This window comes from Cavia porcellus, unplaced genomic scaffold (genome assembly GCF_034190915.1).
Source record: "Cavia porcellus strain 051 isolate PalLab524CR breed Dunkin Hartley unplaced genomic scaffold, mCavPor4.1 scaffold_8, whole genome shotgun sequence".
Lineage (NCBI taxonomy): Eukaryota > Metazoa > Chordata > Mammalia > Rodentia > Caviidae > Cavia > Cavia porcellus.
Window position 1 is genome coordinate 40,483,307 of NW_026947491.1, and position 23,957 is coordinate 40,507,263.

Below are 23,957 nucleotides of genomic sequence, written 5' to 3' on the forward strand. Positions count from 1 at the left end.
AGGGCGTGATTTCCAGCAACCTGGGCAGGGCAGGGAGCCAGGGGCCAGCTTGAAAGCTTAGGCTGTGGGTGTGGGGTGGGAAGGTGTGGGGTCCCCCTGGAGCCCATTCTTGGCAGCGATAGCTGCCCCCACCACAAGAATCCTTCACAAGTGCTGTGGAGCAGTACTGTCCCCTTATGGCTGAGGCACAGGCACGGCATCAGGTCGTGTAGGGCCCTGCTGGAACTGCAATCCCTTTGAAGGGTTTGATGAAAGCTGTTTATCCACTATCCAGGAAAAAAATGATAATCAACTAATACACATTTATATTTAACTTTAAGGGTTTCAAAGAGCCCTTTAACCCATTTTACTGTAAGGAAAGTAGATAGCAGACCTTATTTCCCACCTTTATGCCCCATACACAGTCTACTAAGCAAAGCAACTCTGTCAGGAGGGGGTCTACGGCCTCCACAGCCCCCACTTTGCAGGCCAGGCCCTGAGCTTTCTCCTGGGCTGGGTATGAGTCCCCCACCCTGACCCAGGGTGGGCAGGGATACAGTGGCAGGTGGCAGGGGTGGGCAGAAAAACCATACTGGACTCTGGGAAAAGCCTGAATTGTGTTGTGCTGTGCTGTGCAGGAGGACGACACTTTTCCCTCGCCCCCTCAGGGTATCCTTTTCTGGTGAGATTTGGAACTGCCCAGCCTAGGAGAGATGATGGCCTCCTCCCTTAATTAAATGCCCAGGAGTTACTATGGAAACAAGAGCTTCCAAATCCTGGCCAGACAATGGAGAGAGGAGCTGTCTCCAGCCTAGACAAGTAAAGCTTCAGGGGCCTCACTGGGGACAGGGATGAGGGCCAGCCGGTGAGAAAGAGGGGGTGCCAACCAAAGAGCCCCGCCTCTCCTCTAGTGCGAGTGTGGGAAGGAGCCTCTGAGAATCAAAGGGTCTGTCAAGCCAGGCAAGCCTCCTGGAAAGGGGGAGGCAGGGGGTGGGGTAGCTGGAGCCAGGAACTGAACACCTCCTTTGTTGCCAGAGGAGAAAGCCAGCCAAGTTGGTAAACAAAGGGAAGAGGCCAGAGGGTAGACAGTTCAGTGATAAGGCCCAGGACTGCTGAGTAATGGAGCCAAGAGGAGGAGGGAAGATCTCCAGAGCACCAAGGATAGGCCACAAACACAGTGACTCTGCACACACAGAATCCACGTGCGACAGACATGCACCTCTATATAAACTCCAGTCCTCGGGAACTCTCAGCTCCCACAGCTCCTTGGTCCTCTGCCTCTGCTTGGGAGTCCCTTTGGTCTCCATCATCTGGAGTGTCTCTTTTGGGAAGGCCAAGGGCTGTCTTCTCTTTAATGAGGTTGAAAATCCATTCTGGGAGTGCCACGTCCCTGTTTCGGAGAATTCCGTGGGTCATGGGTGTGTTACGTCATGTGGGGAGGAAAGACCCCTTTTAGAAAGATGACAATACCAATGTTTGTGCTTGGCACTGTGCTGAAGGCAATATAGCCTGTCACCTACCTCCCCTACAATTCTGGGTGGCAGAAATTAAGAGGACAGGTGTGATGGTGCATGTCTGTAACCCCAGCAGTTGGCAGGCTGCGGCAGGAGGAGTACTGTGAGTTTGAGACCAGGCCGACTATAACATAACAAGACCCTACCTCAAAAAAAAAAAAAAAAGGAAGAAAGGAAGGAGAAAGAAAGAAGGAAAGGAAGGAAAGAAGGAAGGAAGGAAGGAAGAGAGAGAGAGAGAAAAGAAATTAATCTTTTATGAGAGAGTGGCATTTAAGGGGATTTGGGTTCCTCAGGCCAGAGCTCCAGCCAGCAAGTGGCAGAGCTGGGATTTAACTTAGGATTGTCTGACTCTTCCTCTTTATCTTATCTTCGTTTCAAAATCTTCTTGGAAACTTTTCTGAGCAAGCCCACTCTGTTCTTACACCTTCATTCTCCCACTCGGTGTTACCTAAATACTTCTACAGAAGCAGTGCCTAATTTATAAGCTGGTTATTTAAAGGGTTTGTGTATAAGTTGGTTGTTTGGAACCAAAACACATTTTTCCCACAGTGGGGAAAAAAAGCATTAAATGGGTCCAGAAAGACCCCTTAACTTAGAACTCAGCTGGCAGTGTACACCTAGTTCAGGGCAAGCCTGGGGTCCCAGCGATCATTAATAACACTGTTTCCTAGAGACATACATTCTGGGTCCACAGTGCCAGAGAAAATGCTTTCTTTCCTCACTTTTTGCTCCCCCTGCTCCCTCACCCAGTGGCTTTATTTTCCATCCCCTGCAGTGCTGGCGTTTGGGAGAGAAAATAAAATATAAATATGAGTGCTAATCCAAGGGAGCATTTCTTGCACAGTCAGACCAGGGTAGAGGAAGGCTAAGAAACCAACCTTCAGAGCTGAAAAAGCTGCTCGGGTGGTGCCTGGAAGGCTGAGGGCGAGGTAAGCAAGGGAAGGCAGGAAAGCCGACCGGTGCTTAGAGGAGCAGGGCACTGGAGGTTTCTTCAGCAAAGGAACAGCTTTCTATTAAAACCCCTTTTAAAATGGGCCTGGCCTCTGGGTGAAGCAGTAAGTTCTCTGCTACTGAGAGTATCCGAGAAGGAAGATGACTGCTTCCCAGGAGACAGAAAACAGTGCTGGATGGGGGACCTCACAGAGCCCTCTAAAATTCTTGTACCCACTTAGTCAAGTGATCCAGATTAAGCCAGGAATAAAGAGAGGTTCCTTGCCCTCCTGGAGTTTGCTGCCAAATAGGACAGCCAGGTAGGAAACAAATAAATATGACAGAGGACAAACTTGTAATGGTGACACAGACTTTAAAGGTAGTAACAGGGGCTCTCAGAGGAGATCTCATTCTCAGGATCTGAGAAGCCTCTTCTAGAGGCCAAGGAAGGTGCATGAGCATGGGAAAGGGGTGTTCTGATAGAGGCAAAGGCAAGAAAGCAGGTCCTGGGCTGCAGAAATGCAATGTGATTGGAAAATTCTCAGTAAAGGAAGAGTCAAGAGAAACTATGGACCACAGAGAGAGGGCTACAGCTTAGAGGCTTCTGTGGGAGTCTCTGTGTTGCCAAAAACATTCTGGCCCTCTCTCTCAACTGCACTCTATTGTGGTACTGGAAACTGAACTAGGCCATTCTACCACTGAGCTATATCCCTGATCTTTTTTGTTTTGAGACAGGGTCTTGCTAAGTTTCTTATGCATCCCTGGAACAGGCAACCCCCCTGCCTCAGCTCCCTCAGTTGGTAGGGTAACAGACAAGCACCTGCTTGACCTTATCTCTAAACAAGATGCCCCTTTCCAGTCCTGACCCTTAGCCCTGGTCAGCAGCTCCACTGAATGAAGTGCCAAGGACTCAGCATACCCACAGCTCTGCCCAATGTCCCCAGGCTTCACTAGCAGTCAGTGCTCCCTGGAACTCATTAGCAATCTGGGAGGTGGGATAAGGAAAGCCTTACCTCTGCTTTATAGGAGGCCAGGCTCAGTTTTTAACTCTTGAAACCACTTCTCTCTTAAGAGGTAGCATAGTTTACAGGTGAAGAGCACAGACTCTGAGGCCAGCCTTCCTGACTCACTCGCCAAGTTGCTTTACTGCTCCATGTCTCAGTTTATCATCCATAAATAAGACTGATGACCATGCCTATCTCTTAGAAGTGTTATGAGTTAATATTTATCATGGGTTTAGGACAGTGCTTGCTTGGCAGGTGTTTGTGAAATAAACTGAACCACTGGCAACAAATAAATGCCTCCCTTTCTCCCTTTCTCATCCTACCCTCTCCTAGTCCCATTCCTTAGGTTCTCACTAGGGGGCCAGGGTCCACAGTCTGCTGCTGCCTCTGAAAATCCACTTTTCTGTTCAAGGCTGCCTTGGGCCATAATGCTGGTACTTTAAAAAGTGGGCAGAGCTGGATGTGATGGCATATACCTGTAATCCTGAAGGATGACTGCCCTCAGTTCAAGGCCAACCTGAATTAATAGAGAAACTTTGTTTCAAAGAAAAGAAAAGAGGCTGGGGATTTAGCTCAGCGGCATAAGAGCCTACCTTGCAAGCAGGCAGTCGTGAGTTTGATCCGTGGTACCGATAAAAAAGAAAAAGACAAAAAAAAAAAAAAAAAAAAACCTTAAAAGAAAAGAAAAGAAAATGGGCAGAACTGGGCTCACCCCCAGCTGGTCCTCAGTCCCTGAAGGAAAGATGTCCCTAAGCGTAGGCTGTGGTGAAATCCATGTGTGATCAGCTGGCTCTCTGTCTCTCTTCCTTCTAGCTGAGTTTGCTAGCGGAGTTTCCTGGACACTGAATGCTCAAGACCCACCTCCCACCAGGAGCCCTACTTCCTGGGCTCTGGTCCTACTCCCCACTAATCATGAGTTTCATGCTCTGCCCAAATGGTCTCAGACCATACAACAGTCATTCCCCACTTGGAACCTCTGCTTTACACCATAACCGCCGGCTTTCTGGCCGTGTCCTAGAAGGGCTGTAACTGTCTCCTTCCCTCCGCTGCATCCCAGCGCTACTGCGCTCACCTCCAGCCTCATTCCCACTGCGCCTCCTCCTGGCTTCTCTGCACACAGCCACTGGGCCTGCTACTGAGCTCCGGATTTGCCGTTCTCTCGCCAGGGCCTTCACCAGTGCTTTTCTCCCTACCCAGAATGCCCGCTCCTCCTCAGGTCCTCTCCTGGCTCCTTCAGGACCCAATTCCCCATCACTTCCTCCAGGAAGCCTTGTGTTTGGGGTCCTGGATGGGTAGGTAGGCGGCCCTCCTGTGGAGTTTCCCACCACTTGCATTTTCTCACTGGTTCCCTATATGTAGCTTCTCTAAGTAGTCTGTGCTTTCCGCTGCTCTGTAAAGCTTGATCAGGGCAGGTCACCTTTACCTAATTTGCTGCTCAGCACCGCACCAGTACAGCACAGTTAGGGAAGGCCTCTGGGTGCAGCTTAATGGTACAGCATTTGCCTCGCATTTGTGAGACTCTGGGTTACACACACACACACACACACACACACACACACACACACGTATACACAAAGGGGAGGGGCTTATGTTTGGAGTCTATGAGGTTCTGGGGATTCATGAGGCTACTGAAATCGTGTGATAATGTTTGCGCTATAGTGTATTATTTCCAGGGGGTAGTCTATATTTTTATCATAAGTTCAAAAGACATGAGACATCCCCTCAAAAGTGTAGGCATTCCATAAAAACTTGCTTTGATTGGATGTGTCCATCTGAATATATCACTGATACTCAATAAACAGTTATTGGATAGGTGAATGAAGAAGGCTCCTCCTCAGAGTTAGTGTGTTCTTAATGTTTTCAATGGGTCAAGAATAATCTCAGAGGAAGCCTCTGCCAGGAAAGCTAAAGTGATCCACGTTTCAACCCCTGGCCCTGCGGCCCTAAGAACCCCTCCCCTCTGCGCAGCCCACTGCTTATGACACGCAGTCCCTGGCTCCCAGCCCCTGCTTGAACCCAGCTCCCGCCCTGAGATTCACCTACTGCGCCTTTGCAGCCAGTCTGCTGAAAATGGCCCTGGTGAAAGCAGGGAGTAAGGTGGCAGCAGGAAGGAATCTGGCAACAGCACTGACTAGGAACAGTGCCCCCTGCTGACTGGCCGGCTCCCCTTCCGCAGGCCTCGAGAGCCCAAGGGCTGCAGGACCGAGGTCCAGGTCAGGCCGCGGAAAGGGAGCGAGGCCAAGGAGTCGTGCGCCCCCGGCATCTTCCCTTGGGCCATGAGGCTTTGTCTTCAAGATGGGTCGGAGACTTCTGCTTTGGCGGTCTCTGCGCTGGTTTCCTAGCTGCTGCCTTCTGCTCCCGGATTCTTTTAAGGAGGCAGGGGCGAGGAGGGGGTGGATGGAGGCTCTGCTGGAGCTCCAGGGAGGTCCAGTCTTTCAAGCTTGGCTCTCTTATCGATTTCTTTTCCCCGAGTCCTGCTACTGCCGACACCTTTGGATCCTGAGCCAATTCTCCGCATCGCCTACACTTGGCTGCGGTGTACCAGCCTCCCTACATCACCATGGAAACAGGAGCTCTGCATCCATCCCAGACCTGATTTGTGAAGCTATAAGAATCCGGAGTTCAGGGAGGGGGTGCAGAGAGATACAGAATTAGCCAAAGGGAAAACGGTCACAGAAATGGGCAGGGGGTTCCCTCAAGGTGGAGGGGTGTGCTTTATAAAGGTTGTTGAATGACTAGTACCCTGTGAAAAGGGTCAGATTCCTTGACAGGCCATAAGCCTTCATGGGTCATCAGTCCACCCGACTCCTCCCCTCACGCTGTCATTTAGGAACCATGGGACCTCAGGTTAACCCCTTTAAGTAGCACTTTTCTCATCTGTAAATAAAAATAATAGCGGCACTTACTTCACTGGGCTATTCTAGGAATCCCATGAGGTAATGCACACCCAGCGCTTCCTTCAGCGCTTAGCACATAATGAGTGCTCCAAAGTGTAGCTGTTGCTGTACATGCTTTTGTATCTCTACTTATTATTTCCATTAGTTCCTCTGGTAAGTTGCCAGCCTCTCCAACAACAATGCGTTCATCATCCCTTCCAGTTTTAGAGAGCTTTCACAGACACTGTCCCATTTCTCCTACCCCAATCCTGAAAAGCAGGGAGGGGTTCCTTTCCTGCTTTGCAGATGAGGATACATTCAGAACAGAAGTTTATTCAAAGCTTGTCTCTGACCTGGCGCTGAAAGGCAGGGCTCAGTAGAACAGGAGTTGATTGCCCTGCACACTGATGAACTCTCTCTGCATCCCTGTGCCCGGCACAGTGGCCCTATCAGCACCTACCTTGTGACACTGCTTCCCTGAGTGAGGTCTTCTGTGAAGAGCTAAGCCCAAAACATGGGTGTCTGGGATTGGCCATCATGGAAGCAAATACTCTTAACTGAATCTATGTTTCAAAAAACCAGAAAAAAAAATAACCTCACAAATGGGAAGTGCTGGCAGCTTCCTTATGGGTTAGTGAAAATGTTTTAAAATTGATTGTGGGGATGGCTGCGCAACTCTGCAAATACACTAAAATCATTTAGCTATTAAAATGGGGATTGTTTTGCAATAAATCTACTGTTTTTTATTTGTTTTGAGATAAGGTCTTTATTTTTGTGTTAGCAACAAACAGAAAGCCCTTCAAAAGACGTCATTTAGGTTGAATAAAGGCACCAAATATCTAAGAATAATTTTAACAAAAAACACCCCTACCAGAAATAGTATATATACCAAACTTCAAAAGAAATGAAGGGAGATGTAAGTAAATAGAGGGATATAACATGTTCATGAATTAGAAGACACACACAAAAAGAGTTTTCTCATTTTAACTTATCTAGATCACTGCAATCCCCCATTGAAAAGCTGATTTATGAATTTATATAGTAACTCAAAGGAAGCTGGGCATGATGGCACATGCGTAGGATCCCAGCACTCAAGAGGCTGACCTAGAGAATCGCCATGAGTGGAGGTCAGTTCGGGTTATATAATGAGTTCAAATCCAGCCTGAATTACATAGTGAGACCTGGTCTCAAATAACAAAAACAAAAACCAAAAGGTAGGAAATCATCTTCATGATTTTAGGATAATCTTTTTTTTTTTTTTTTTTTTTTTTAGACAGGGTCTCACTACATAATTCAGGTGACCCACGCTGACCTCAAACTCATAGAGATCCTCCTGTCTTAGCCTTCTGAGTGATGGAATTATAAACATGCGTTACCATGCCCAGCTTCTTCTTCTTTTTTTTTTTTTTTATCAGTACCAGGGATCGAACTTGGGACCACGCACTTGCAAGGTAGGCGCTTATGCTGCTGAGCTAACTCCCCAGGCACTCCCAGCTTCTTCTTCTTCTTCTTCTTTTTTTTTAAATTTTATATAAAAGGAAAAAGAGAAAAAACAAAACAAAACAAAGCGGTGTAAGGGTACAAGTAATACAGAACTACAAAAAAACAAAACAAAACAAAACAATAAGAAATCACCAGTTAATAGATTACACATTATCGTCTTACAGGTAGTTGCTCAAGTCGCAGTATCAAAGCATACAAAGTGGACATTCAAACAGTGAGACTGCAAACAGTTGTATTCAATGATCCAACCAAAAACATTAATATGGTCAGCTATTTAACACCCTTAAACACACTTGCAGTTGTATCCTTTAGCGCACTTTTTTCCCCTCTCTTTTTTACAACAAAATTTACACATTTTGGGTTTTATTACTTTCTTAGTTCTTATTTCCCAGCTTCTTCTTAAACGGTTAAAAAAAAAGTGTCATAATTCTAGCATTTGGGATGCTGAGGCAGGCGGATGGTCATGAGTTCGAGGCCAGCCTGGATACTGACGTGAGTTAAATCCAGCTTGTACTACATAGTGAGACCCTGTCTCAAAAAACTAAAAATAAGAAAAAAGAATGAACAGTATGCAAGAAACAAAAACAAAAAAAATTTGAGGTTGTAACTCAGTGGTAGAGTGCTTGCCTGTCATATACAAGACCCTGGGTTCAATATCCAGCATTGCAAAAGAAAAGGAAAAAAACAAAAAGAAAAGACTGAGTATTGTTATGTGAATTTGTTTTGTTTTCTCTCTCTTATTTATTTTTGGCTTTTTGAGACAGGGTCTCTCTATGTAGTTCGGCTGGCCTTGCAATCCTTCTGCCTCAGCCTCCCAAGTGTTGGGATTACAGGTATGTACCACTATGCCTGGCTGTTGTTTGTTTCTTGAGATAGAGTCTTGCTGTGTAGTTCAGGCTGTCCTCAAAATTATTAGGCAGTCCAGGCAGCCTTGAGCTCCACATCTTCTCCTCTTGGCTTCCTGAGTGTTCAAAGCACACCACGACACCCAGTAAATGTTTTTAATTAATAATTTTTTCAGTACTGGGGATTGAACTCAAGGCTCTGGCACTAAACTACATCAGCACTTTTGTTTTTTCTTTTTCTTAATTTTGAGAAAGAGTCTCAAAAATTGCCCAGACTGGGCTCAAATTTATAATCCTCCTGCCTCAGCTTCCCAAAACTCTTGGGATTACAACTGTACACCACCACACCTTTGTTTACTAAAAAAAAAAAAAAAAAACAAATTTTTTTTTTTGGTACTGGGGATCAAACTCACAACTTCATGCTTACCAGGAAGGCATTTATGCCACTCAGCTAAATCCCCAGCCCCTAAAATTTTTTTTTTTTAAAGAAAAGAAGCTGGGAATTTAGCTCAGTGGCATAAGCACCTGCCTTGAGAGCAGGCAGTCGTGAGTTTGATCCCCGGTAACGATAAAAAATAAAGAAAGAAAAAAGAAAAGAAAGTGAAAAGGTAAGTCACAGGCTAGAAAAAGAAATTTGGAATACATATACTGATAAAAGGACTTTTATCCAAAATGTAAAATTAACTACTACAAATCAATAAAAGACATACAACCTAGAATAAAAATATACAGAAACTGTAATAGATACACCATGAAAGAGGACATCCAAATGGCAAATAAACATGGAAAAGAGCAAATCCGGATTTGGGTTCCCTACTCATAATGTTTCTGCCAAAACTACCATCCAGGATTTACAGGGTGTCACAGTGTTCCACATGGCCTCACCTCTGATCAAAGAGTTCACTTCACAACAGCCAGACTGAGGCGAGGGCCTGAGGTTACCTGGCACAACCCTGCTCCTTACCAGTCTGACTGGAGGAAACAGTAGCGCAGGCTTTAGCTCAGAGCTGGCAAGTTGGCAATGCCCACGAGGCTCAGGCCGGCTTCCCACCCTTGGAAGCAGTCTCTAATCTACAGTGTCATTTCTCCCATAGCCAAGACTCTCGGGTCTAGAAATCAAGAGCTGGAGATGGTAGTGACACCACTCACTATTATGTCTTATGAAACACTGGCAAAATTTTGGTTCCCTGTTCCCCTGATCTCATTCTTTGCAGACCTAGAGGTCTTAGCTCCACAATGGTGTGTGTCTGTGATCACAGCACTCAGGAAGCTGAGACAGGATAGGGAGTTCAAATCTAAGCTGACTACATAGTTGGACGCTGTCTCACTGATGACACAGCAATGTGTCCACAGGACTAGAAACTGAGACTGTTGCCTGACCACCTTGGGCTCCTCATATATCTGAACTAACAGGCTAAAAGGAAAATCTGAGGGTCGAGGAGTGGGGGAGGTCGTTCAGTGGTAGAACATGAGAACCTGGTTCCCAGCACTATAAAAAAAGTGTGTGTGTGTGTGTGTGTGTGTGTGTGTGTGTGTGTGTGTGTTAGAAGCAATAGCCGCAGCTACACCTCCCTATAATCTCAGGACTCTGAGAGGCCGAGGCAGGAGGATTATACATGTGTGGCCAATCTGGGCACTGGGCAACCTAGCAACTTAAAAACTGGTTTTTTCTTTATTGCACACAAGGTAATTATATTATTATTATTATTATTTTGGTACTGGGCACTGAATTTATGACCTCATGCTAGCCAAGCAGGCACTTGTGCCACTGATCTAAACCCCTGGCAAGATAACTATTACATTAGACAGAACCATGTCCTTATTCTTATCATATTTGTTTGCTTTTTGAGATAATTTATTGCTGGGTAGGTTAGCCCTTGTTCTATTCTCTTGCCTCAGCCTCTTGAGTGCTGTGATTACAAGCATGTGCCACCATACCAGGCCTTGATATTATCTTTATTTAGAGATTATATATGGCTTAAGGAAGTGTACCAAGTCGACAAGGAGTGGGCCTATGATGGTCTGTCTTTCTTTCTTTCTTTCTTTCTTTCTTTTTTTCATTCTTCCTTCCTTCCTTCCTTCCTTCCTTCCTTCCTTCCTTCCTTCCTTTTTCCTTTTTTGGGGTACTGGGGATTGACCCAGAGCCTCCACAAGTGAGCTATAATTCCAATCCTTTTTTATTTTTTGAGATGGAGTTTAGCTAAATTGCTAATTTACTATATATAATGGGCTCAATCTCTCGCTCCTCAAGCCTTAACCTCGTGGGAGTGGTTAATTTTATGTGTCACCTTGACCAAGTGACGAGTACCTACACATGTGATCAAACATTGTTCTGTGTGTGCTGGGGAGGGTGTTTCTATGTAAGATTAATACTTGAGTCCATAGATTGAGTAAGGCAGCCATTCTCTTATTGTTGGGGGACTTCACCTGGTTTTTGAAGATCTGGGTAGATGAGAAAGGTGAGGAAGAGGGAATTCTCCCTGCGCACCGGGTTTGAGTTGGAACCTTAGTTTTCTCTGGCCTGACTCAGACTGAAATAACAGCTGTTCTTGGTCTTCAACTGGCCCACTTCCAGGCTGGGTGCTCCTAAGTCTCCAGTTTGCCAACTAGAGATCTTCTCAGTATCCAAAATCATGTGAGCAAATTCCCTCTAACAAATAAACACGCACTCTCTCTCTCTCTATTGGTTCTGTTTCTCTGTAAAAGCCTATATGAGCATTACATTTTGTTCATTTGATTACATATTTAAAAATAATTTTGAGGCAAGCATGGTGGTGCACAATTTGGGAGGCTGAGGCAGAAGGATTGTTGTAAGTTCAAAACCATCCTGAACTACATAGCAAAATCCTATCTTAAAAAAAAAATTTTTTTTTGAGCAGGATGTGGTGGCACATGTTTGCAATCCCAGCATTTGAGAGGCTAAAGCAGGATTACTGGGATTTCCAGGCTAGCCTGGACTATGTAGCTAATTCGAGGTTAGTCTAGGCTAGGCTTTTGAGATTCCATCTCAAAAGAAAAAAATGATATTATGATTTTTGTTTTGTTTCATTTTCCTGGTGCTGGGGATCCAACGCAGGAACTCACACATGCATTCTACAGCTGAGCTATCTCACCAGTCCTTTTTATTTTTGTTTTGCAATCTTCTTGCCTCAGCCTCCCACGTAGCTAAGATTACGGGCACATAACACTGCACCCAACCAAAATTAATTTTTGATAGATGGAAGGACCCTTTCACAAAAACTGACCGCGGTCCTCCAGCGGGCAGGGGGCGCTCCGCGCGAGGGCTCTTCTTCCAGCCTCTCACCCGGTCGTTTCAAAGCGATCCTTGTTGCTAGGAGACAAGATGCTTCTTTCCACTGGAGATCTGGATCTCGCGGATTGCTCCACTCTCTGTTGCCCCAGAGCGAGATCTACGGTCTTGCTTTGATAGTGGCCGAAGGCAGTTTCAGAAGGCATCTTTTCAGGGCCTTTTCCTTTTGTCCTTCTAATGTGAGCCAAGGCTCCTTGCCTAGATCCAATCCCTCACCCAGCCATGCCTAAGAAAGGAAAGAATGCCATGACGTCCCTGCCCAATGAGGAGCAGCTGCTTCTGTTTCAGCAGAAGTTGCTGGCCGAGGAGGAGATGGCCAAGAAGAAGGAGAGGCTCCTCAGCCAGTTCTTGAAGGTGATAGTCTTCTGCATACTGACCTGCCCAACCCCCTGCACTAGCCGCTGCCTGGCACTGGCATTGTGACTGGCTCATTTTCATACCAGCATTTCTTTCTCAGGAAATCCTGAGACCCAGGTACACTTAGGTTTCTGTCAGTCTTGTTTAGGAGGCTAGACAGTTCCTTGTGAAGCATGGAGGTAGAGATGGAATAGAGGTTAATGTCTCGACTGAGCCCTAGAACTAGGGTAGTAGGTGCTGTCAGCCATCTTGACTTCTGATATTCTCCCTGGAGATGGAACTGTAAACAACATCCAGGTCTGATGCTTTGTCATGAAGGAAACACACTCTTGCCCTCTCTAAAATGCCATCAGGCAATGTTCCTGACTTACTCCAGGTCCTGCCAAATAAAAAAAGGAACTCCTGAGTATTAACCTTCATGAGCTTTAGGTCCTCAGAAAACACTAGTGGCAAAGTGTCACTTTACAAATTTAGAGCGATCTTGTTCTTTACACTGCGTGGCCAGGGCTCTGGGCATTGACCTCCTGGAGATGTGCTTATGTCTTCTCACAGGACAAGCTGGCCAAGGAGGAACAAAACAGTGCCCTGAACCTTAATAAGATTAACATGCAGTGGAGAACTGTCCTCCGGGAAATCAAGACCAGAGAACTTCACAAGGACATCGAGATCCTCAGCCAAACCTTTGAGCGAGTGATGGACTGCAAGGACAATGTCATCAAGGTAGGCATTCTTCCCAGGGAAACGCTTCCACCTCAGACAATGGTCCTAGTCACTTCGTTAACCAGCCAGTCTTGAAGCCCTCGTGAGACACAGTCTGTGGCAAAGCTAGGGAACTGATTTTCACTGAAATGAAAACTAGAATACTGAGCTCTGGTTTCTCGCTCTCCTCCTTTACAAGAGACACTCTCCTTGAGGTATAAGACAGAGTTAATATGACTCAGTGAATTCAATTTAGGGCCACACATTTACTTCACTGTCAGAAGGCTCAGGTCAAGAGGGGAAACTGACTTTCCCAAGATCACATAGCTAATCATAAAGGGAGCCAAGATAAGAGCATGGGTTGCTTGACTCCCACTTCTGCGCTTCATACTAACAAAACTGTTTGACCAATTTTTGTTTGGCCACTTTGATTCAACTTCGCTGATCATGAAAAGAGTTGGGAAAATCCATACTAAACAATTTTGGATTCCTAGGTAATTCAGTCAGCTGTGTTTATGCTGTTGGGAAGCTCTTGATTTCATGCCTTTCTTCTAAGGGATTTCATTGTAACCCTTATTTCATTCTACTTTTTTTGTCTTTTTTAAAATTTTATTTTAGAATAAAACCACGCAAAATCAAACAGTAAAGCCAATCAAAACAAGACAGTGTAAGGGCTGGGGATTTAGCTCAGCGGCATAAGCGCCTGCCTTGCAAGCAGGCAGTCGTGAGTTCGATCCCTGGTACCGATAAAAACGAAAAAGACAAAAAAAACAAAAAACAAAAAAAAAAACACAAAAAACAAGAGAGTGTAAGTGACACAGGATTTCAAAACAAGGTAATAGGAAATCAACAATGGTTACCATAATACCTCTTGTTGTCTTTAAAATAGCTGCTCATACCTTCAGGCCCAGTAAAATCAAACAAAACATAAACAGAATAGAGCCAATAAAAACAAAACAGTAAAAACAAAACAATACAGGTCTTCAAAACAAGATAATAGTAAATCCAAAATGGCTACCATAATATACCGTGTCATCTTTGAAATAGCCGCCCATGCCATCAGATACAACAAAATCAAACAAGATAAAACAGAATAAAACTTAACTGAGCAAAACAATAAGAATAATACGGAATTTTTTTTTTTTTTTGGTCAGTACTAGAGATTGAACTCACAACCACATGCTTACAAGGCAGGTGCTTATGCCACTGAGCTAAATCCCCAGCCCTGATACAGGATTTCAAAACAAGATAATAGGGAATTAACAATGGCTGCCACCTTCAGAAGGAGATCCCCTAGATGCTACATTGTGTATTGTTATCCTCTGAACAGATGATCGGACTTTAGGCCTGCAGTCAGTGAAACACTGAACACTATGAGCGTTAAGCTGTATTTTACCTCATTAGCTGTCATCACAGCCTGTGTTTCTCTGGATCAGCTGGTCACTTACAGGGGAGTGGGGTAGGGGACGTTGGCTCTTCTTGCGTCTGTGCCCAGGAGCAGGAAGGGGCTGCGTCTGGCTCTCCCTCAGTCAGTCTGCACATGGTGCCGACTCCCAGGAGGTCTTAGCTTCTTGTTGACTTTTTGCTCTCCTCTTCTGAAGTCCTCATTCTACTTTTTATAGCTGTTTCCTGACTCCTCCTCCATCTTTTCCATCTCAAAGAAAACAAAACAAAAATGCCAAAATAACAGCGAATAGATGCTGTCATCATGCTATTCTTCTAGAAAATATGTGTCTCTCCTTGATGGTGTAAGCCTTGGCAAAAAAAAGAAAAAAAAAAAAAAAGGTACAGTGAACCCAAGGAAACTTAGGGAGATGCATATTAAGAGTCATCAAATTTGAAAACATCTTTACACACCAGAAGTCCTCACTCTAGCAGTTATACCTTATAGCATGTGTGTGTGTATGATACTAGGAATTGAATCCAGGGAGCACTGAGCAACATCCCCAGCACTTTGTTTGTCTGTTTGTTCATTGAGACAGGGGCTCATTATGCAGTTCAGGACAGCCTTGAATTGGCTATGTAGCCCACACTGGCCTCAAGCTCACAGTAGTCCTCCTGACTCAGCCTCCCAAGTGCTGGGATTGTAAGCATGCCCCATAGCACCAAGTGACCTTATGGTTTTTTAAGTGGCTTTTTCCAGACCCTATTGGGAATTAACAGATAATTGATGAGAAGAGTCAGTGGTATTCTTTAAGGGATGCAGAGCAGTTGACTGGGTTTGCCCATATACTCCTTGTCTTAGGTAAATCACACACTGCACTTTCAGGGTCATTTCTGAATAACTGAGACTGCACATATTAAATATGTGAATACTAGTTGCTCTCAACTTCTTTGCTTCCCACTTATGCTTTATCCCACAACACGTGATCTCCACTCTAGGAAACTGCACTGGAAAAGGTCACCAGACAGTTACAGCTGCCTTTCATCATTTTTCCTCCTCTACTCTGAGCTCCCTGTGGCCCTGACACCTTAGATCACACCACACATCTCCACACTCCCCTTTGGCTTCCCGGGCACCAGTCTGGCATCTCTTGCCTCCAACACACACATCCGGTCTTCTTTGTGAGTTTGTCTTCCTCTCCATTCCTTGAGCTTCAGTGGTCCTCAGATCTCTGAGCCTGTCCATCTCAGCCTTTAACCAATTGTCTAGGTCCCAGAATTCTTTTTTAGGACCCAGACGATCCAGTCGTCTCAGATTTATATACCAGATTGTAACACCAGCCTGGAGTTTTCTATTGACTTCCAAATCTTTGAGTTCAAGCTTCTGAGGTGTCTATTTCACCTGTTGCAGTAGACTCACAACTGGACTTTCTTCAAATGGCCCCATTCTCTAGAACCTGGGCTTAATAATACTTTTTTTTTTTTTTTTGGTCCTTTTGAGACAGGGTCTCACTATGCAGTTCAGGCTGGCCTTGATCTCACTCTGTAACCCAGGCTGGTCTTGAACTTGCAACAATCCTTCTGTATCAGCCTGCCCAGCTTTTCCTTATACTTTTCTATTTGGATAGCCAGATTCACCAAGTCATCCAACCCAGAAGTGTGGACATCATCTTACTTTGGCCTGAATCTCTGGACCCTGTTCTTGAGTCCTAAACAGATGTTTTCCTTGAGTATTTTTCAGAGCCCTGCCCTGCTGTCCTTCCCCCTTGTCCTGCTGTAGTTGAGACCTGGGCATCATCTCTCATCTGGACGACTGAAGTGGTTTGCTATCTTCCAGCTTTCATGCTCAGCTGCTGCCAGATGATTCCCTGTGTGATTGCCAGGATTAGCTTTCTAAAGCAGAAGTCTAATCCTGTCATTCTATTGCTTAAATCTCCTTAGTGACCCATCTCATTTTCAGGAAAAAAATCCAAGCTCCATGGTCAGAACATAACAGTCCTCAGGATCTGACCCCTGTACTTTTCATGCCATCAGTCTTGGTTTTCTTGGTTGCCTTGTTTGCAGTGCTTGGATTGGACTCGGGCTGTGTGCATGCTAGACAAGTGCAGTTCCACTGAGCTACAAATGTAGCTCAGCCTCTTCTATTTTATTTTGATACAGTCTCCTTATCTTGCTCAGGCTGGCCTTTAGCTAGAATCCTTTTTTTTTTTTTTTCGTACCAGGAATCAAACTCACAACCTCACTTGCCAAGCAGGTGCTTATGCTGCTGAGCTAAATCCCCAGCCCCTTGAACTTGAATCTTTATGCCTCTGCCTCAGTCTTGTTTCTGACCTGTGTCTTTGTACAAGTTATTTTCTTTCCCGGGAATTCCCTTTTCTTTATCTCTTATCTCCTAGCAAACTTTCACTCCTTCTTTAAGGACTGATACAAATAACATTTCTTCAGTGAAGCTTTTCTCAGGGCTGCTAGTCAGATGTAGATACACAGTCCTTTGTACCTCACTGTCACTTAATAAATCATCACTCTCATAGCAACTTCCATGTTGCTGTGTGATTTCCTGCTTATTTTAAAGTTTCTCTACTAGACTGTGAGTTTCTTTGAGAGCAGTGAGTATGTCTTTTCCTCTCAGAACTTTAGCACCCAACACAATGCAGGTACGCAGCAGGGATCTGGGAAACATTTGCTGAGGAAGTCAAGGGTCTCCTACGATCAGCACCTGTTTCATTCTAACTTACATGGCCAAAGCTGGCTGCGCAGACAGGTTCAAGATCCCTGGATCACGTGGTCATTCAATGAGCTGTTTTGTTTCATTTAATTTTAATTTGTTTTATTTTTTGAAAGTAATCATTCACCGTATTCAAAATTCAAAAGATAAAAAGGGTTATTTAGAGAAAATTTTTTCTCCTCCCAGTGCCTTCCAGCCATACAGTGCCCCCTACAACAATTCATTTTGTAAAACTTCATCACAGAAATGATGGTATTACATGTGACTCAAATTAAGCCTTTTCTCCTTTAAAAAAAGTGATGGTATTACACACTGTTCTGCATTTTGATTTTTCTTTCTTTTTTTGGTCTTTTTCATTTTTATCGGTACCAGGGATCGAACTCACGACTCCCTGCTTGCAAGGCAGGCGCTTATGCCGCTGAGCTAAATCCCCAGCCCCTTGATGTTTCATTAATAATACATCTTGAGCATGGTGGTACACATCTGTAATCCTGATCTTCTGGGAGGTTGAGGCAGGAAGACTGCAAATTCAAGCTCAGCCTGGGCAATTTTACAATATAAATAACTAGATCTGTCTATTTGTCTGTCTAAATGTGTGTGTGTGTGTGTGTGTGTGTGTGTGTGTGCACGTGCATGTGTGCATTATTCTGAGGATTGAACCAGGTCCCTCATATTAAGCTATATTTCCAGCCCTTTTTCATTTTGAGACAGAGTCTCATTAAGTCACTAAGTTGCCCAGGCTGGGCTCAAACTTGAGATCCTTCTGCCTCAGCTTCCCAGAGGGCTGGACTACAGGCATGTACCACTGTACCTGACTCTTTATTCTTTAAAAATGCTGTGTATTAATTTATATAGTAGATGAACATGTTACATTGTTCTCTGTGTTTCCTGTATTTTGGCAGTTGGATTGAGAAGCCTGGAGTTGTATTATTCCATCAGGAGGCATGTAATGTTTAGTTATCTCTTTGTGGTGTTGGCAGCTACTAATGATCTATTAATTAACTGAAGGTTTCAAGATGCTGATTTTCTAACAATATTGGTCATTTTAAAAGTATTAGCTCAAATACCAATATGAAAAAATAGTTCCCTCATTTACCACTCAGTTAGCTGGAGATAGCATTTATATAGGAAAGGCAAGATAAAGAATTGATTCTTTCTCTTCCTTTTATTTACTATTTTAAAAAAAAGAATTGGTTACTATCCTCAATGGTTACTTTTTACACTTGATCTTAGCCAAAAGGTGGAGAAGCAATTGGTTACTTTTTAAAGAGCACCTTTATGAACGCATAGCTAAACATATTTAATATTCCTCAATTTTTTTGGAGATAGGATCTTTCTATGTAGTGCAGGCTCACCTTGGTTATGTAGCCCAGGCTGGCCTTGAACTAAGGCAATCCACCTGCCTCAGCCTCCTGAGTGCTGGAATTACAGGAATGTGCCACCATGCCTTGCTGTTTTTCAATTTTCTTTTCTTTTTCTTTTTGTCTTTTTCCTTTTTATCGGTACCGGGGATCGAACTCACGACTGCCTGCTTGCAAGGCAGGCGCTTATGCCGCTGAGCTAAACCCCCAGCCCTGTTTTTCAATTTTCAAGCCAGTGCAATTTTTTTTTTTTTTTAACAGAGTCTCACAGTGTCGCTCAGTGAATTCACAATCTTTCTGCCTTGAATTCACATTCGTCCTGCCTCAGCCTTACAAGTGCTGGGATTACAGGTACAAGCATGATAATGGCCAGCTCTTATCTTTACTGATACTGAGATTTTCTTTTGAGGGGGAGGAGCAGTGGAACTATTCCAGTTATCTATTGCTTCATAACAAGCCACTCTTAAATTAGGACTTGAAATGACAGTTATTATCTTTCCTGGTTCTATAGGTAGACTGAGCTCAGAGGTCCCTCAGGCAAGAACAGTTTCCAGGCAGGTGTCAGCTGGGGCTGACACCTAGACCTGATAGGGCTGGATGTCCTCCATGGCTAGCAGCTGATGCTAGCTGGCAGCTGGATTGCTGACTGTTTTCATGTGGCCCCACCACGGATGCTGGGCTTCTCACAGCACAATGACTGGGTTTTTAGGAGCATCCCAAGAACAAGCATTTCAGGTCCAATAATGGCGATTCTTGAAACTGGCACAGTGCCACTCCCACCATTTTTTTAAAGACAGGGTCTTGCTTTGTAGCCCAGGCTGGCCTTGGACTCACAGTGATCCTTCTACCTCAGCCTCCTGAGTGCTGGGATAGTAGATGTGTGCCACCATGCCTGGTGCTTCCACCATTTTTTATTAATCTAAGTAGTTATAAGGTCCACCTAAATTCAAGGAGATGGAAAAAGAAATGCATGTATCTGTGTGTGTATGTGTGTGATGCTTGGGATTGATCCTGAATCCATGGCTTTGCATATCTGCAAATGCTCCACCACTGAGCTACTTCCCCAACGGTTCTCTAAATTGACCAGACTGGCCTTGAACTTGTGTTCATCCTGTCTTAGCCTCCTGAGTAGTTGGGGTTACTGGTATGCACCACCACACCCAGCTGTGAGTCACTACTTTTTGATAGGGGACTGGCAAGATCATATTGCAAAAATTGTCAGGTGGAAGATACTGCTGTGGTTTGCAAAATGTAATCTTCCACAGTCAGCCACTTCAGGTTGGTTCCCAAATCTGATATATGGTTTTTGATGGCTATCTTATATAATAAGAAATACTAGGTTTGATTTATTTTCTTCCTCAAAGCAGCCATTTCTCCAAGAATCCCTGGTTCCTCTCAGTAGCTCATCCTGTAAGTGTCTGTTGTCTACAGGACCCTGGCTGCTTTCAGGGGGTACCTTGGTGGCACTTTTGCTTCACACTGTGGAGTGAGTGGAGAGCCAGCACTCCCAAGGCCAGAGACTCAGCATTAGAACCTAAGGGGAAAGAGCTGTCAGCCATCCAGTAGCCAGCTGAATATACTTTCCTTTTCTCACACAGATGCCACTTGGCCAGATTTTAACTGTCTGCTTCCCGCCTAGTATTTTTTTTTAATTTTTATTTTTTGTACCGTGCATGGATCCCGCCCAGTCTTTAGCTAAAGACTTGTCTGAGGCCGAGGAACAGTACGCCCATGCCCTGCGCAGTCATCTGCACAACGTTGACCAGCTCTTAGCCCTGCAGAGGCGCCGGCTTAGCCTCCTGGAAGAAAGTTACACCATGGAGCTGGAGGCCCTAACCAAAGAGTTTGAGACAGAAAGGTATGGGAGGGCAGTGAGAAAAGAGGGAAGAATGAATCCATGGGAGAACCCAGAGTCTATGTGAAGGGGCTGCCTGTAAGCCTGGGGCCAGGACTGGGACATCCCATACCCCACTTTGATTGTGACCTGAGCCCTGCAGAACAGAGCCCGAGTTTCTTCCAGATGAACTTGGGTTTAGCCTGCAGCCTCACTTTCCTGCATTCCTACAGGCCCATCTATGTCCCTCTGCCACCCATTTTCACCTGTCAAACCTACTTAGTTGGCAGTGGACAGGGCAGTGAATTTGTACTTGTAAGTTTCTGTATAATCTGAATGTATCACCTCTTCAGCTATCAAAATAAGGCCAGTGTGGCCACACTTGTAGTTCCCACACTCTAGAAGGCTGAGGCAAGAGGATCACAAGTTCAAGCCTAGCCTGGACATTTAGCAAACCAACAAAACAATGCCTCAAAATTTAAAAATTAAAAGAAGAGGCTGGGAATACAGCTCAGTGCATGAGCCTTGATACTGAAAAAAAAATTTTTTTGTCTTTTTGAGACAGGATCTCACTATGCAGGCTGGCTGTGGGCTCACTTTGTAGTGTCAGCTGGTCTTGAACTTGCCACGATCCTCCTGTCTTAGCTTCCTGCGTGCTAGCATTACAGGAATGTGCCACCACACCTGGCTAAAAATAATAATTTTATTCATTCCTTCTGGCCCTAAAACAACAGAGCCCTCCTTCGCTCTGTTCTGTCAGTCCTTTGGAGTTGGTACCATTCACATAGTTTTATTACTGCTGCCCAAACCATCACTATTGGCCCATTATGTTCCAACCACTGGAGCAGGGACAGTGTCTTATCTCCAACAGGAAGACAATCACTGAGCAGCACGAGAAGGAGATTCGCTACCTTCAAGACGTTTTCATGGCCATGGAGCAGAGCTACATGGACTCCGAGTATGAAAGCAAGCTGGAGTTCCAGAGCCTGTGGGATGATCTCAAAAACAAGGTACAGAGGGAGAGTCCAGGGCAGGAACTGGGAGACAAGTGAGAGAAAAATTGCTCGAGGATACAAGAGTCAAAGGAGAGCCCTGAAACCAACACAGCCTATAGAAGTCAGTGCCACTGCAGGTGTCTGCACTGCTCTTTGTAATTTTGTGAAAACTGGTCAGAAGCCAGTGTGGTGGTGGTGCACACTTGTAATCTCCACGCTCTAGGAGGCTGAGGCAGGAGGATCACAAGTTCAAGGCCAGCCTGGCCAATTTAGTGAGAACCTGTTTCGAAATAAAAAAGAAAATAAGAAGGGCTGGGGATGTAGTTTAAGGCTCCCTGTATTCTATCCCCAGTACCAGAAACAAGTGAATGAGGTTGTTCATGGAGCTGAAGAGCACTGATAGCATTATTCTAAGCATTTAATATTTGGGGGCATTACCTAGAATTTAGAAGAGAAGCACTTTCTACGACTACAACTGGAGAATATAGTAGAAGGTCTGTGGAGAAGGTTCCAGGACGCACTCAAGAGTTACACTGATGCCACAGAGGACAGGAGGATTGCCTTTGAGACCCTGAAGGTGAAGGATGAGAAGAGTTCCAAAGAGATTGAAGCACAGATGAAAAAAATACAGAAATTACAGGTTAGCACAGTCCACCTGAAATTCTGCTCCAAACTGACCAGGTCTCATCACCCGTCTCTGGGCCAGGGGGAGGAGACTCACTCGGATTTCAGTCTCATGCCCTCCTCTGCTTCTGGCCCCACATTGGTCCCATTCTCCATCTCTTCTGTTCATCTAGGAGGCCATAGCTGTTTTAAAAGGCAAGATCATGCTACACAGCCGCGAGAGTGAAGATCAGAACCAATATATCCGCAATGATAAGGACTTGATCCTTATACAGCTGCGAAAACTTAAAGCCCAGAGAACTCAGGCACGGGAAATATCCCAGGAGAACTTAGTCAAACTCACCCGGGAAAGTAATGCCACTCTCAAGGCGCTGAAAAAGGTTGTTGATAAGGTAAGCAAGGGAGGTGGGCATGGTGGCACATGCTATAATCCCAAGCACTAGGGAGACTGAGGCAAGACAACTGCAAATTTAAAGGGGAATGGGGGCTGGGGATTTAGCTCAGTGGCATAAGTGCCTGCCTTGCAAGTGTGCGGTCGAGAGTTCAATCCCTGGTACCGATAAAAACGAAAAAAAAAAAAAAAATTTAAAGGGAAACTTAGCAAGACAGTCTCAAAAAAGAAGTAGCGGTGGGGGCACGGATGTAGCTCAGTGGTAGAGCACACCTTGGGCTTTATTTCCAGAACCAATAAATGAATAAATACATAAATAAACAAATAAGGGCATGAGGGCAGTCAGAACAACGCCAAGGAAACCAGTGCAAGGAGAAAGGGATCTGGAAAGGTAGAGGGCTTTCTCCTGCTGCCTGCTTCCCACCTAAGTGGACGCTTTAGATTGCCTTTTTTCCTTCCACCCTCTTACATTTTATTTATTTATATTTCTCCTCTTACTTTAAGTGAAATAATAATTAATGAGTTAATTCTATAATCAGAATTACCTAGGACAGAGCTTGGCACATGATAAGCACTGCACATTAGGTACACTTACTATTGTTAGCACCCATTGAATGAACTTTCCTGGGTTCAAGTAGGTGATTTGATTCCACTGTCTCTCCTCACTCTCTTCCCTAATTTGTTCTCACCTGCTTTCAACAGGGTGAAAAGATTCTTAAACTTGCTGAAATATGTAGAAAATTTGAAACCGAGGAAGAAAAAGTGCTGCCTTTTTACTCATCAGTCTTGACTCTTGAGGAGCAGGAGACTGAAATGCAGGAAGGAGATGAAGAGCTGACCAAAGAGCTTGCACAGGTACAGGCTGGGGGAGGACAGCAATGTGGTAGCATTTGCTAGAGAGAGTCCTGCTGCACACCTTCTCCTTCTACCTCAACCCCTAGGTGATGGCGGACTACAGAGGGATGGAGAATTTCTGGAAAAGGTACAATAAAGTGAAACTGGAACAACTAAGCCTCCAGCACAGACAAGCCCAGCTGTTAGAGATCAACAGGAAGCTGCGGGAGATGCTCAAGCAGTACTTGGATGGCATCTCAGTGAGTGACGAAGTTCTGAGCCAGCTCAATCCACTGTTCATAGTCAACCATCGGAGCAACTTGCCTCAGCCCCTGCCCACACCAATGGCCCAGTCAGGCAACAGGCAACCCCCAACCACTTACAACATTGTTGAAGCAGCCCATGTGATCTCCCACACCCTGTGATGCAAGCAGGAAGTCTTTTTCCAATCCCAAAATTTTGTTTCTTGGGTGACCCAAATGCTTTGCTATTAAAAATGTTACAGAATTTACCACATTAGACAGAGCAATCTATTTGGAAGACACTAGGAATACCACAGTCCCAGGGTGCAAAGCCAGGCAACTACTGGGAGGCTCATGCCCAGCGAAGCATGGCTGCATGGATCTGGCACCATAAGGATCTAGAAATCCTATGGGCAGACTGTAGACCAGGTCCTTGGGGAGACAGGACAGCAAGGGGAAAAGGTCTAGGCCTCCAGCATTACCCTAGGTTAGAGCCGTGTCCAGAAAGTCTTTTTTCTGAGCCCTTCATCTTATTCCCACTTATAAAAGCA

At 45.0% G+C, this 23,957-nt stretch overlaps 1 protein-coding gene and 1 long non-coding RNA gene across 3 annotated transcripts; one reads left to right on the plus strand and one right to left on the minus strand.

Moving 5' to 3' along the window:
• Positions 1–8,021: 8,021 nt before the first annotated feature.
• LOC134477297 (uncharacterized) lies at positions 8,022–21,889 on the minus strand. Its single transcript, XR_010049260.1, has 2 exons — positions 21,754–21,889; positions 8,022–14,771 (listed from the first exon to the last, which is right to left on the minus strand). It is a non-coding gene; the product is annotated as an uncharacterized LOC134477297 (long non-coding RNA).
• Positions 12,130–23,675, plus strand: Ccdc65 (coiled-coil domain containing 65). 2 transcript variants are annotated; one of them, XM_003476063.5, is made up of 8 exons: positions 12,130–12,315; positions 12,871–13,038; positions 20,175–20,344; positions 21,192–21,330; positions 21,758–21,955; positions 22,113–22,331; positions 23,033–23,185; positions 23,272–23,675. In XM_003476063.5, the coding sequence occupies exons 1-8, from the start codon at positions 12,184–12,186 to the stop codon at positions 23,587–23,589; spliced, it is 1,497 nt and encodes a 498-aa protein (XP_003476111.1). In that variant the 5' UTR covers positions 12,130–12,183; the 3' UTR covers positions 23,590–23,675. The 2 variants fall into 2 exon arrangements, with proteins under 2 accessions (XP_003476111.1, XP_023423419.1); XM_023567651.2 differs by lacking the exon at positions 21,758–21,955.
• The last annotated feature ends 282 nt before the right edge of the window (positions 23,676–23,957 follow it).